The following is a 13,215-nucleotide window of genomic DNA, read 5'->3' as shown; positions in this document are numbered from 1 at the left end:
TTTTTTTTTTTTTGAAAAAGTAACAAACAAATTATTTGGGCACCCTAACTCATTCATTTCAATGGGGAAAGATGGTGGACTCAAGATTGAGCCCTGTGGTACGCCAATACAACATGCGAGGTATGAGTCCGGCAAATCACCACTGTGAACTGTTCCCTGTTTTCTGTTTGAGACGTGTGAGTGATTTGAGATGGGAATTGTCACCTTGTATCACAAGGCACCACTGGAGTAACTTTAGGGTTAGCAAAAGTGTAACCCGAGCCACGAGGCCGCAGATAAAAAAAATGCAGCGACGAGCAAAACTCTCGGCTTGATAACGTCAGAGTGATGGGAGAGAGGAGCAAGAGTTCTGACAAATTTCTACATATTCATTCATATGTCCGACGTGAATAACAGCGTTTAGCGTCGGCTGTCCGCTACGGTGGGAACGCCAAACGGCTGCCTCGTCACAGAGCCATCTGGTGCATTGCGCACTTTTCCGCGGCTTGGCCGCGTTTAGCGAACAGGAAGGTCCAGACGAGCGCGAGGTGGAAAAGTAACAACAACTCCTGTCAGGTGAGTCTTTGCAGGTGCGCCTGGGGGGGGGGGGGGGGGGGGCGAGGGGCGGGCCCCTTGTCGTCGGTTACCTGTGAAAGGAACCTGACGTCACGCCGCACCTCCTCTTCCTCATTCTTCGTCTTCCTCGCCGAAGTTCAAGTCGGACAAGACTTCGGATGACGTCGTCCGCAGCAGGTCGTTCCCGTTCGGCGTCTTTGTGGGCCGGCCGCGCAAAATGAGGCGTTCAGGGCGCGCTCGTCCGTTTGCTTTTTGCGAAAGTGCAAATGTTTGACTTGGACTCCCTGCTTGCTTTCCGCGCGTGCTTGTTTGAGCCCGGCAAAACTCAACTTCCTGCTGGTGCCGCTCGTTGTGATGCGTGGGTCATGTTCTGCAGTTATGTAGCGTGTAAGGTCACGTGTGCAATGTATTGTTTGTGTACTGTTGGCTCATGTTGTGTTGTGTTGTGTCGTGTAGTTGACCCAAAGTGCTCATTTGTGCAGCGCCGGAGAACCGGTTTGCCTCAAGGTGCATCGTCAAGCAAGTCTATTTGCCTATTTGTCGAGGAAGGGTGGGGGGCCTCTGTCGCCGTGGTAACGCGGCCCAAGACGACGCCAAAGGTTTCCAGCGGCTGCTCGGCGGCTTGCAAATTCCGAAACGTGAACCTCGTCAAGACTGACAACTGGCGGACAATCTTAAAAACAAAAAACCTTCAAAAAGTTTTTCTAGTGCAGAGCGACTGCTTTGTGTGACGTGTGTTCGCGTATAAAAGCTGCTAAAAAGTTGTCGTTTAAACAAACATCTTTCAATTAATTTGTGCTCAACCTCAAGTGTGGGTTTTTTTTGTTTTGTTTTGTTCTCTAAGTCAATTTTTTTTTCGTCATTTTACTATTGGTCGGTCTTTACACTGCAAAAGAATCTCAAAATCTTTCCAAGAATATTTTTTCGCATCCAATGTCGTTATGCGTGAAATAAAACATCGCGTGAGAACTAAAATCAGGTTTTTAGATCAACTTCACTCACTTTGGGCAAATACTAACTCGAAATAAGGAACAAACAAAAATATAATTACTTTGGACTACAAACGGAACAAAACAAAAAAAAAAAGTTTTGTTGTCTGCATCGATGAAATGTGAAAAGCGTCTGAAGAACAAATTTGTGAGCCCTGGCTGACACATTTCAAGTTTTTGTAAAAAAATTCCTCATTCTGGAGGAGGCGTGCGGCGTTTCGCTGCCTCGAGATGAAAAGTCTGGATTTTTGTTGTTGTTGTTGTTGTTGTTTAAACAACGCAGAGCGAAAATGGCGAGGTGCATTTGACAAAGCCATTTTTGTAATAAAAAAAATCATCCCCAGAGCTGAGTTGGGCCCACAATGGCCGCCGACTGAATAGCGGGCGGCGTCCGGCGGTGTCGGGTGACGGCGGCCTGTCGCCCGAGGCCCGGTCGGCAAACAAAAGCGTTTGTCGTCACGGCGACGCGGGCTCAACGGGCCCGTTGTGAGGCCGAGCGCCGAGAAACTTCTGGCGCGACAGATGGGCAGGTGTGTCGACCCAAGTTCGCCTGCTGAAAAATCAATATTAGAAATCTGCTCCAACCTTGTAGTGGAAGGCTCGGCCACTAGGTGGCAGGAGCTGGGCTCAAAACTGCAAATGTTTTTTTTTTATTTTTTTTAAGGGATGACCTTATTCACACTTTGAATGCTCCCCAGGATAAAGGAAGTGTTGGAGTGAGTTAAGGAGCTTCATTAAAAAAAAAAAAAAAAAAAGAAACTGCACTTTCCTGCCATCTTGTGGCTGAAGTCAATTTCAGCACAGCTTTTTGTCGGGTATCACTTGTGTGGTTTTGCGACTGGTGCAGATTCGGTGGCTCAGATTTTTATTTGACTTTAAATGTCGGCGTAGCGCACTTTGCTGCACATCTTGACAGATTTAAACGGGGCAGCGACGACTCACAGAAGGTCCATTGGGCGAATGTTTTTATATTTGGAATAATTTGACAAATTGCAACGTCAGGCTGACGGAGAGCTAATACAAACGCACACACGTTCCACAACGTCCATTGGAACAAAGCTAATAAAGAGCAACGTTTAACTTGATTTTCTACCGCAACAGTTGCTTCAAAACATTACCGCAATTAATTTCGGGTTTGCTGATGACGCTGTCAGGACTGTGAGTGCGAGCAAGGGTGCCCGTGGAGAACCCAGGACTTCGGGCCAGTTTCCACCACGTCGGCATGGATGACACAGATGGGCACGGCGCTTCCCAATTGTTGAACTCCATCCATTTTTGAGGCCCGGATGCGGGAGTGCCAAAGCCTATTCCAGCTGTCGTCGGGGAGGAGGCGGGTACACCCTGAACTGGTCGCCAGCCAATCGCAGGGCACTTCGACGCACTCACAATCACACCTAAGGCATGTTTTCGGGATGTGGGAGGAAAACGGAGTGCCTGGCGAAAACCCGGGCAGGAACGGGGAGAACGTGCAAAAACTCCACACTGGCGGGGCCGGGATTTGAGCCCCGCTCCGCAGAACTGCGAGGCGGAAGCTCTGACCACTTGGCTCCACGGTGCCGTCCGTCCTCATTCCAATCAGTTGGAGCAAACGATTAATTGGGCTCCTTGACGCAAAATCACTCGAGCGCTTCCTCATTCATCATCCCTGAGGTTCGCGTTCACTGAACGGCGCCTTGTTCTTCTTCTTCTTCTTCTTTCCTGAGGTCGACCTTCAGAAGCGCGAGACTCGCATGCGAGAGGCTCCGTAGTTCTCCCAAGGAGAATCCCAGTTGGCGGCGGTCTCGGTCACATCCTCCAAACGAGGAAAGGCGGCCAGATTTCAAGAGCAAAAACACGACTTAAGCAAAGCGATCACCGAGCGACCTCTCGAACTTGAGTCGTGAATCGCTAACGTGCGTGCGGCCAACTCAGCTAGCGAGCAACCTTCCGCCTGAGCGATATTGAATTGCAAAAAGGCAAATATTCAATATTCAACCAGCGGTCTGGTGAAATGCTGTTCAGCGTCACCGTGTCGTAGGCCCGATCCCGCCTGGCGTCGCGGATATTCTCGTTTGAATTAAATCGCACGGGCTCATATTTGGGTCAGAAGCAGACAGAAAGGATTCCTGACATCTTCACCAAAGTTAAGTCCGAAAGTGACAGAAGGACTAAAAGCTCTTCCGACACGTGATCCATTTTTCCTCACGCCATCTTGCAAGGTCTGTCCACGATATTGAGCGAAGCCGGACGTCGATGGGGCGACTACCGGGACGCCTCCCCGGGGAAGCGTCCTCGGCGCGTCCGTCGGGTGCCGACCCCGAAAAGCTTTCCCATCTGGGGCTGGAGGAAGGCCAGGGAGGCGGTCGGGGAGGGAGTCCGGGACGCCGCCGTGCCCGACTTGCGCAGATTTCCAACGTGAGGGGCAAACTCGCGTGTCGTGACGATGACGTTGACTCAAAGAACGACATCGCCGCTAGCAATTGACGGGCGTCGCGAACATTGCTGGAGGGGAGACCCTGCACCAAGGCCTCCCGGAGCGCTAGCTTAGCAACGCTAATGACCGGCTTCGGGTCATCTTCTTTACAAACTGAACAGACTTAAGTCACGTCTGCCGCGGTAACTCCACACGGACTCACTGCTGCCCCCGATGGCAGCGAGCGGCGGCGCGTCTTACCTCGATCTTCTCTTCTCTTCTCCAGATGTTGACGACGCACTGATGTCATCATGTCTGGGTTAGACACGCCCCCTTGGCAGCGCCACGACGATGCACGCGCCTGGACTGAAGACCAAGACGGCGACCTGACGGGGTGCGAGGGGTGAGTCGGACGTGCCGCCGGAGCCGACAAGTGTCAAGCGCCCTCGTCGCTTCCTGTCTCAGGCTGGAGAGGCGATGGCTGCTGTGGCAAGGCTTCATGAAGGAACACGCCCAGCTGGACACGTGGCTGCGATTGGCCGAGGTGGTCGTGGCCTCCCACGACTGGAGCCGGGTCACGTACGCCGGGGCCAAGGACGACGTCAGGAGGTTTGAGGTGAAGAACTGGGCCGCTTTGTGCCCGTGGGTTCGTCTTCACGTTGGCCGAGTTGCATGTACCGCTCCGTGTTTGTGTCCCAGAGGCTGCGGTGCGAGGCAGTATCTCAATTGGTTTGTCTGGACACGTTGACCCAGAGGAACCGGACCCTCACCGTGCTGTTCCAGGGCGCCATGCGGGCCCGCCTGCTGGATGCCGCCCGGGACTGCCGACGCAGATGGGACCGCCTCAACTTCAAGCTGGAGTCCATCAGCAGAAGACTCGAGGTTGCAGAACAGAACCTAGAAGGAGCTAAACGGCACCACAGTGAATCTTGTCTAAAAAGCAGCGGGATGTTTTTTCAGGACCTGGTCTGCGAGTGGGAGGAGTTTGAGGAGGAGACTGAGGAGTTGGCCGTGTGGTTGGCTGAGATGGAAGTTCGTCTGGTGGAGGTCCAACACGTGACTGGGAACGCGTGCGACAAACTGAAACAACTGGAGGTGGGTTTGACACTGTGTTCCTCACTGACTCCACCACGAGACCGGACTGGACCTCATAGTTTCTAGAGAGGAACTGAGCAGAGCAATATATAGCAGTCCAGAATGAATCTGTCCTAACCCTTTTCGACTCGACTCCGCCACTAGAACAGATTTTGGCCCAACTGAATCAACCAATCTAAACTACAAGCTAATTTTGACGAGTACTGGCCTGGCCGGCCCTGTGGAACCACTTCACTTGCCTCTAAGTGGATTCTTTTGCACCACAGGCACCAGACCGTGATCAATGTTGCCCACTTGACATCCATTGCAGCCTGCTCAAAGTGGAAGGGGGAGAACCCCCGACCCTAGCTGCGGTCCTTCCACAAGGGTTCCCCCCAAGTGGGGTTTAGAGGTTTTCCTTGGCTGAATTTGGCGCGGGGGGGGGGAGTGGGTTAGAGGAGGGGGATGTCATCAGTCATTGCTTCACTAACCGTGGCCCTGTGAAGCCCTTTGAGACTTTTTTTTCTGATGAAGGCCCAAAGAAATCGACTTGATTTGACTGCACTGACACAACCGAGTGAAGATGACCGGACCTGCCTCGAACCCTGAAGCCGATGTGGCCCAGCTCAATCTTGACTGATCTTGACCCGAGTGGACTTGAATGGGCCAAACCGGATCCAACTGTACAGGAGTGGCACTAGACTCAATTGGAACCAACTTGACACGATGCCACCACTAGACCAGAGTGGACTCTACTGAACGTGACTGGGATAGACTGGACCCGACTAAACCCGTCTCCACCGGCTCCGTCACTGGATCATATTTTGCTAACCAAATCTGATTAAGTATAAACATGACTGACTCAAGTGGACCAGAACACAAGCCGACTCCAGCGCTGGACCCGAACCCGCCCGACCGGATCGGGTTTCACGATCACGAACGACTCAGATGGTCAAAAGTGCAAATAGAAAATGGTCCGATGGATGTGTTTGTGCAGTCGTTCCGGCGGAGTGTGGGCCTGAAGTGCGCTCGCGTGAACGGCGTGTTGGAGCGCGGCGAGGAGCTGATCCAGCGCGGCGCGCCGTGTGACGCTCGGCGGGTGGAGCGCCGCCTGCTGGAGCTTCTGCGCCAATGCCGGCGTGTTGACGACAACGTGGGACGCGCACGTACGCGACTCCTCAGCATGAGGCTGGTGCGCACTCGACGCTCGCATCCGTCTTTGCGTCGACGTCTTGTTTGTTCCTCTCTTCATCGAGTTCCTCTTCAGGTCTTTGAGGATGACTTCCCGCTGAGTCCGCCTCCAGATTCCGGCTGTCCGTCCGAGACACTGTTTGAGGACGAGGGCGAGCTTGGCAAAGTCCACCAGGACCTCTTCGTCAGTCCTAAAGGTCAGGAAGTCTGTCAGCGACGACGACGGCGCTGAGGACGATCGGCGCAAAGTTGACACGTCCGTCTTTTCCCGTCAGACGACCGTCTTTATCGTCGTGGGTCGCTTTCGCTGTCCTCTCCTTTCCACGAGCACTCGGCTCTGGAGTGGGACCCCTCGGTGGACGTGGGACGCGGCGACTTCTCCTACGATGCTGCCGGCACAGGTGGGTGTTGCCAGGAAGTTCCCGCTGGCCACTTCCTGTTTGTCGCCGTGGCTCAAACGCTCAAAGTTTAGATGTCAAGTTAGCGTTTGGCGTCAAATCTCAGAACTGTTGACCGACTCTTCAGATGTCAACTCAAAACGTCATCGTTCTGTGTGGGAAAAAAATCTGTCAAATGTGTCACACAGAAGGTTTCCGAAAACATCCCAAAGACAAAAGACAACCTTGCTGAATTATTCCAAGAAGTTGTCCTGAGTGAAAGTTGCTTTAACCCGACATTTCCTGAAGCGCCAAAAAGTACTTTGGCCTGTGCAGGTCTCCAAGAAAGCACAAAGAGGCTGAGCTACTTTGGTTCCCTCGCCTCTGACGTCGTCCTGCCGGTGAGTCGCACGAACGTCTGCGTGATGACAACTGACGCGACTGATTGACGCGCTTTTCCTTTTGGGTTTCACGCAGCGCTTAAACGAGCCGCCGGTTCTCCCCGACGCGGATGTCGCGAGCGGACCTGCGGCCCGCCGGGTCACCTCCACACCAGAACACGACGGCGAGCCCGACGGCCTCGACGGGCGCGTCAGGGCGTGGCTGGGAGTCCGGAGCCCCGTCCGTCCGTCCTGCTGTAAAGCCGTCCAGGCGGGCTGTCAGGTTAGGTTCCGAAGCTAGCTTTAGCTTCAACGATAGTCTTCTGCGTTAGCAAGTGAAGTTGGCTTCCAACAATACGTCGAATGTTGGACAGCCAGAAAATCGTTACGTTCTGACATTAGCTTCATTGACTTAGAAAGTTAGCCTTGATGTTACCTTCCGGCATCTCTGCCAAGGCTTGATTCCACGTCGTCTATCAAGTAAAAAATTTTTCTCACATTAGCTTCCAATCGTACGCCTAACAATAAAGATAAAGGAGACCGATGTTTGCTTGCAACGGTGGTTTGAACATTTAGCTTCCAAAGCTAGCCTCCAATGTTACCGTTAGCATTGGCTTCAGTTACGGCTCATGTTAGCCTCTGACCTTGGCGTTATCGATGCCTTCAGAAGTTAGCTTTCAACGTGATCGCTAGCATTCCGGACAAGGAAGACCGACGTTAGCGCTGACGTGTTGGCTTGACATCGTTTACGGTCAATCTTTTGGCTATCGCCAAACGAGATCCGGCGATCCGTACCTCAAGTCGCTACCGCGACCGCAGCGGCGGCGACGACGTCCCTCCCGCTCGGTCCGGCTCGCCGTCGCCCGGCCTCGACTCCACATCTGTTCGGGCCATTACGTCGTTAAAAAGAAATGGACCTGTTTCAGAGTGAAGATGAGGATGAGGATGAGGAGAAACAAGATGAGGACGACGACGAGTTCTGCTCCCGTGGCGGCCACCAAAGGTGACTCCGAAAAATGGCACACATGTCGTTAACAAAAAAAAAAAAAACTTTCACGCTTGGTGGAAACAAAACTCTGTAAACAAACAAGATGGCGTTCACAAATCTCCGGTTGGACAAATTTTCAACCGATCTTCTCGTGGATAAAATTGCAAATTTCATAATACATTGGGGGGGGGGGGTGGGCACCTTTTATTTAAATAAACAAACAAAAAAAGCTCTCCACATTTCACTACGACTACGAAGGTCCTGAGTGGCGCAAAGCATGCTGGGAGCATGTCAATAATGTTCAAAGTACATCTTTTGTCTCAATTATTTCTTTGCTAGGTATACTATTTTGTTTGCTGTGTGTTGTCATTTTAGTTTCGATGTCAAACCTTGACTGAGTACGACGCGGTCAGTACTGAAGGATTTGAAATGCAATTGTTCCTCACTGCCTAGTGAGCGCCATCATGTGGTAACTCATGTACATGCTGGCATTAGCGCACGCGCCAACGATGCAAAAGTGTGTTCAAATGTACTTTGTCGGGAAAACTGCGCAAAAATATTAGGCCGCGCTGTATGCGTTTCACACAACCATCGCATGAAAACTAACAAGCATGTGAATTCTCTCCCCCGGCGTCGGGCAGCATGCGGGAGGCCCGACGGGCCGCCAAGCGCCTGCTGCTGGCCGCCTTGGCGTCCCTGCTGGCCTGCCTCTTCTGGAGCTGGCTGGCGCCCCCGTGCCGCGGCAACTTGCACCTCAGCTACGTCAACGGACCCCCGCCCACCTGAGCTGAGGTCCGCTAACGCCATCGAATTTTCTTGTTCATCTAACTTGTGGTGGCACTTTCCCAAAAGCGGAGCCTTGTTAGCTGCTCGAGTTTGGACTCCATCTTGGAGACGATTCGGGAGTTTTAGCGTAAAAATTGTGGTCCATGTTGAATATTAGTGGCTAACGTCGGTGACTTGGATGCTAACTAGCGTGTTTTTAGCTGGCTGACTCCAAATAGGATTAGCATGCAGTCTCTGAAGTCGCGTTTGCCGGTGCCTTGACGGTTTTCATGAAGTAAAAACTTTTTTTTTTTTTTTTTTTTGGTAATTCTTCAAGTTTTGATGCTTGTAAAATGTGTCAATCAAACGTCTTCCACTGTATGAAAATGTATACAAAAGTGAACCAAATAAAACGTCCTTAGCATTTCCTGACTTTAGTGCAAACAAAGCGTTTCCGTGTGAGGTGAGATTATTGCGGATCGTTGCACGCTCGCGTGTCCGCGCAATGCGTCGTCACGCCGATCGGGGATACCGTTAATACATTAAGTGGAGATTATGGCGGGTTGCGAGTTCATCAACGGACGCGGTCGCGGCAAATCCAGTTCCCGCGCGAGGACTTTGGATCCCGCCATTCAGACGCAACCCACCGGGACACTTTTGGGTTTTGCGCAACAACCGCTACTTCTTTTGATGGCGCTGTGCCCGATTTCTTTCCACAAATGGAGGAGGCCCCGCCCCCTCTTGGACATGAAAAATTTGCAAATATTTTACTGTTTACATTGCCTTGGAAAAAAAATGAAATGCGTGTCACTTTGCCCGCAGCGTCAATGATTGTCGTTTCTTAGCGACAGAGTGGAGGGATTCCAACTGGCAACCTTTAAGAACCATCTTACTCAATTTGTGACAAAACATCTGAATTTCATTTAAAAAGTTAAAGTTGAGCAACCTCTGTCATATTTTCTAATATATATCTCTATATATATGTCCGTAAGTTACTGTACTACATGCACGCCTTTGAATATTGGAATATTGTCTGTCCACATGGGTTGCTCCAGCATTTCTATTCAACTGATGTTTCGCATTTATTTGTAGCTGTCAAAATTTAAAATTGGGACAAAGTTGCACATTTTCTGTTCTTTCGTGGTATCTAATGTGCGAATCTGCTATCAGAAAACTTTATCATCAAACTTGCAGAGGAAAGGCCGATGTTTGTTTCTGTTAGAAATTGATCAATTATTTTGTTCCCAAAGCTTAAAACTGTGAACAACTTTGGAGAAGAAAAAAGCCTTCAGAAAAGCTTCATTCGAGTTGCGTTCCTCGTTTGGTTTCGCCTCGTGGGCACTTTAAGGAAGAGCGCGCGTAAATTTGCCCGCGGGGACGCTAGCAAAGTCGCAAACACGCTAGCATAGGATTCAGGGATTTGTAGCGTTAGCCCCACCCACTTGCGCCGTATACCCGAGGACCGGCTGTACGCATTTGATAGGGTCCCGATTCGGCCCCCGGGCCTGAGTTTGACCCGGGTATGACATGCTGCCGTTTCCAGTTTCCAACTATGTTAGCATCTAGCTAGCGCGGTTTTGGAAGGTATTTGGTCCGGATGACGTGAACGGGATGTTCTGAACTCCGCCTTTTGACTGGCTGAAGTCGTCCCGATACTTTTGGCCGCGTTGTTTTCGGTTGACGTGACGACAATGAGAGTGTCGTCGTCATGGTGATGAAGCTCACAACGTCATTTTGGCCCCTGTGTGTGTGTGGGGGGGGGGGGGGGGGCTATTGCGTCACCCAAAGGAGACGACGGCGGCGGCTCTTTGGCCGGGACGCTTCCGATTGGCCGGCGAAGACGCTTCTCCACACAGAAGGGGATTATGGGGGGGCGGGGGCGGGGGGGGGTTAGCTTGCATCAGATGTGTGGGTTTTTTTTTTTTTTTTTTTTTTTTTGTTTGTTTTTTGTGCTCGCAAATGATTGTCTTCTCTAAAATGAAGTTTGTGCGCGTGACGACGGGACGGACGCGCCATCAACCGAGGATTGTTCAGTTTGGCTTTTTCGTGGCAGGACGGGCACTGAAAGGAGGCACCTCCTCCCCGTCATCCCTCCTTCTCCTCCTCCCTCTCGCTTCCTGCTTTTCATCCCTTCTTCCCGCCGTCATCCCCCCCATCGCCGCCGCCGAGTTTTCCGTTACTAGGTCGTCTCTCTGGTCCAATCGGAGAGCGGCTCGCCGGTTTACGCTCGAGCGTCAATAAATGAGAAAACGATTTTGGCAACCAGTCGAGGGCGTGCCCCGCTCCCTGCGACCCTTGTGAGGATAAGCGGCTCAGATAATGGATCTGCACCCCACATATGTTTTTTTGTCAAGGTGTGGAGAAAATGGCCGCAGCTTTAAAGAAGCCCCCCATCTGCTGTGCCTCCCTTGGCGACTTGCGCCCCCCCCCCCCCCCATCCAGACGACGTCGGAGCGACTTTGAGTTGCGGGTGACGTCATCACCCCCCCCTCCCGAAGGTGTATTCAAAGCGGAACAGCAACAACAAGCGCACAAGATTGGTCGTCCTTTTTTGGTTTCTTGTCCCGATTGGGGGTCGCGTCATCTTTTTCCACCTCTGCCCGTTTTGCGTGTCATCTTCCTTTCCAACACCGTCCTCGCGTCCTCCCTCACCGCATCCCTCCGCCTTTTCTCGCTCTCTCTTCCCCGGTAGCTCCGTCCTTCCCATCCTCCGACCAATTTGCTCTCTCTCTCTCTCTCTCTCTCTGTCTCGCCTCCGGACATGTCCAAACCGTCCAATTCTGCTCTCTGGATGGAACCTGGTCTCCGAAACCTCCCAACTTTGGCTCTTCCCTCCCTCTCTAGCCCTTGTCCAACGTGGTCACCTCAACTTCTTCAATTGTTCTGCTTCCCGTCGTCTCTCCTGGGCCACCGTCTGGAATCGGTCCTCCGTGGGCGGCCACTTTGCCCTCCGGCGTCAACCTTCCGCCGACCGTTCCACCCCACTTGGACCCGTTTCTTCACTTCCGTAGCACGCTCTCCATTGCTCTGGATCGGAGTCGTCCCCCTCGAGCGTCGCCTCCGCCACTCTTTGCCCGAACTTCATCGTGTGGCTCATCAACTTTATTCCTCCGCACATCGCCTTTGTTCTTAAAAATGGGAACTAGCAGACTTTTCCTCCATTCTTCAGGCATCTTCTCGCCCGCTACTATTCTGTCGAATAAGTCGGTGAAGGAAAATCTTTACCAAATATGACGTGCGTGTCAGAAGATATTTTGGGGCATTTGATGGACACGCGCACGCCACAACACAAAAGGAAAAGTTGCAATTTGGATGTTTGAAAGCGTCACCTTTCGCCTGCGCCAGAGACACGCGAGACTTTGGGGGGTTCTGGAACCAGCAAAAGAAGAAGCGGGCGGGTCGGACTCGGAGGGCCGCACTGGAAGTTTATCAAGGTTGCGCGCGTGCAACTGCCGCGACTCTTATATTCATTTGTTTTTTCTTTATTAGTGTGTTTTGCTTGTTCAAGTATTTGAGTACAGCAATACCGCGATTGACAAAATTCATTGGTTCCGGTCGCCGTTCCCAAGTAGATTTTACACGTAAACAGCATAATTTGTTCCAAGCCCCCAACTAAAAGTCCATCAAGTATGTACTTTTGTATCGAAAGAAGAATGAAAACTATGAATGTACATGCGCTCGTTTCTTGGGGAAGAAACTTGCAAAAAAAAACAAATGAAAAACTCACCAAAAAGTTGGACTTTACCACTGTGCGAATAGCATGTGACAGTGCTCCAGTGTCCTAGGGAAACAAAAAGCATCATGGGTAAAGATTGAGGTCCCTCCTAGCCAATAGGAGGCCAGGAAGACGATCAGGCAACAGCCAATGGGAGAGCGGCTCTACCGTCCCACTTTCAAACCGCGACACGTTTACCTTGGGTGGAATTTACCGGACACTTCATTGGCGTCTGTCTTCTTGGAAAAGAGAAGAACGATGCCATTCGTTCACAAATTTCGGAAACTTTGTTTGGCAAAGCCAACGGCAACGAAATCCGTCTCGCCGTCGCCGCTTTGAAAAAAACGCCGCAATCTTTTTCCTCCAAGCAACGGCGGTGACGCCAAAACCGGAAAAAGTTGGCAAGCGAGAAGCTGCCAAAACGGAGGCGCCGGCCTCCGAGGGGCCTCAGCCGAGACGTCGGGGGGTGGGGAGGTTGTCTTCTTTTGCTCTCATTGGGAAGGATCAGCCCCCCCCCCCCCACCCCTCCCGCTTCGCTCCTATTGTTCATTCGTGGACGCGCACAAACAATGGCGTCAATGAAGAAGCTGCGGGTGGGGGGCGGGACTAGGGCACCGCACAAATTCTCTTTATTATTAGCGCGAACACACACAAGAAGATTATGACAAGACCCCCACCCTGCCTCCATATGGAGATAACGTTCAAATTGTGGAGGGGAGGTGTGGGGGGGGGGGCCTCCGGGGGGGTCTTCGTCGTCGTCGCTCGTGGCAACCGGCGCCGGACTTGCCC

The 13,215-nt window shown here is 51.9% G+C and overlaps 1 protein-coding gene and 1 long non-coding RNA gene across 10 annotated transcripts in view; one reads left to right on the top strand and one right to left on the bottom strand.

Moving 5' to 3' along the window:
- LOC133504657 (uncharacterized) overlaps nt 1-13,215 on the bottom strand; it is a 42,416-nt gene that overhangs the window by 7,532 nt on the left and 21,669 nt on the right. The window contains exons 3-5 of one of the 5 annotated variants that reach the window (XR_009796047.1): nt 12,439-12,492; nt 7,754-7,875; nt 6,615-6,750 (exon numbers count right to left, since the gene is read on the bottom strand). This is a non-coding gene — a long non-coding RNA (uncharacterized LOC133504657). Of the gene's footprint in view, nt 1-6,614; nt 6,751-7,254; nt 7,876-12,438; nt 12,493-13,215 lie in introns of those variants that run through there. The other 4 variants (XR_009796048.1, XR_009796045.1, XR_009796046.1 and 1 more) reach the window with 4 other exon arrangements.
- si:ch211-137a8.2 (uncharacterized protein LOC777613 homolog) lies at nt 87-9,143 on the top strand. Of its 5 annotated transcripts, none has more exons than XM_061827137.1 (12): nt 87-555; nt 4,223-4,339; nt 4,402-4,552; nt 4,636-4,818; nt 4,897-5,031; nt 6,008-6,202; nt 6,278-6,398; nt 6,477-6,602; nt 6,915-6,979; nt 7,056-7,241; nt 7,885-7,961; nt 8,588-9,143. In XM_061827137.1, exons 2-12 carry the CDS (start codon nt 4,248-4,250, stop codon nt 8,730-8,732), a joined length of 1,476 nt encoding a protein of 491 aa, XP_061683121.1. In that variant the 5' UTR covers nt 87-555; nt 4,223-4,247; the 3' UTR covers nt 8,733-9,143. The 5 variants fall into 5 exon arrangements, with proteins under 5 accessions (XP_061683121.1, XP_061683122.1, XP_061683119.1 ...); XM_061827138.1 differs by lacking the exon at nt 87-555 and adding an exon at nt 598-732 and having other exon boundaries at nt 4,223-4,330; XM_061827135.1 differs by lacking the exon at nt 87-555 and adding an exon at nt 598-732.

The sequence above is a fragment of the Syngnathoides biaculeatus genome, chromosome 8, assembly GCF_019802595.1.
Source record: "Syngnathoides biaculeatus isolate LvHL_M chromosome 8, ASM1980259v1, whole genome shotgun sequence".
Classification (NCBI taxonomy): Eukaryota; Metazoa; Chordata; class Actinopteri; order Syngnathiformes; family Syngnathidae; genus Syngnathoides; species Syngnathoides biaculeatus.
Note: the sequence above shows the minus strand (reverse complement) of the source record. Positions and strands in the feature narration are given on the sequence as shown.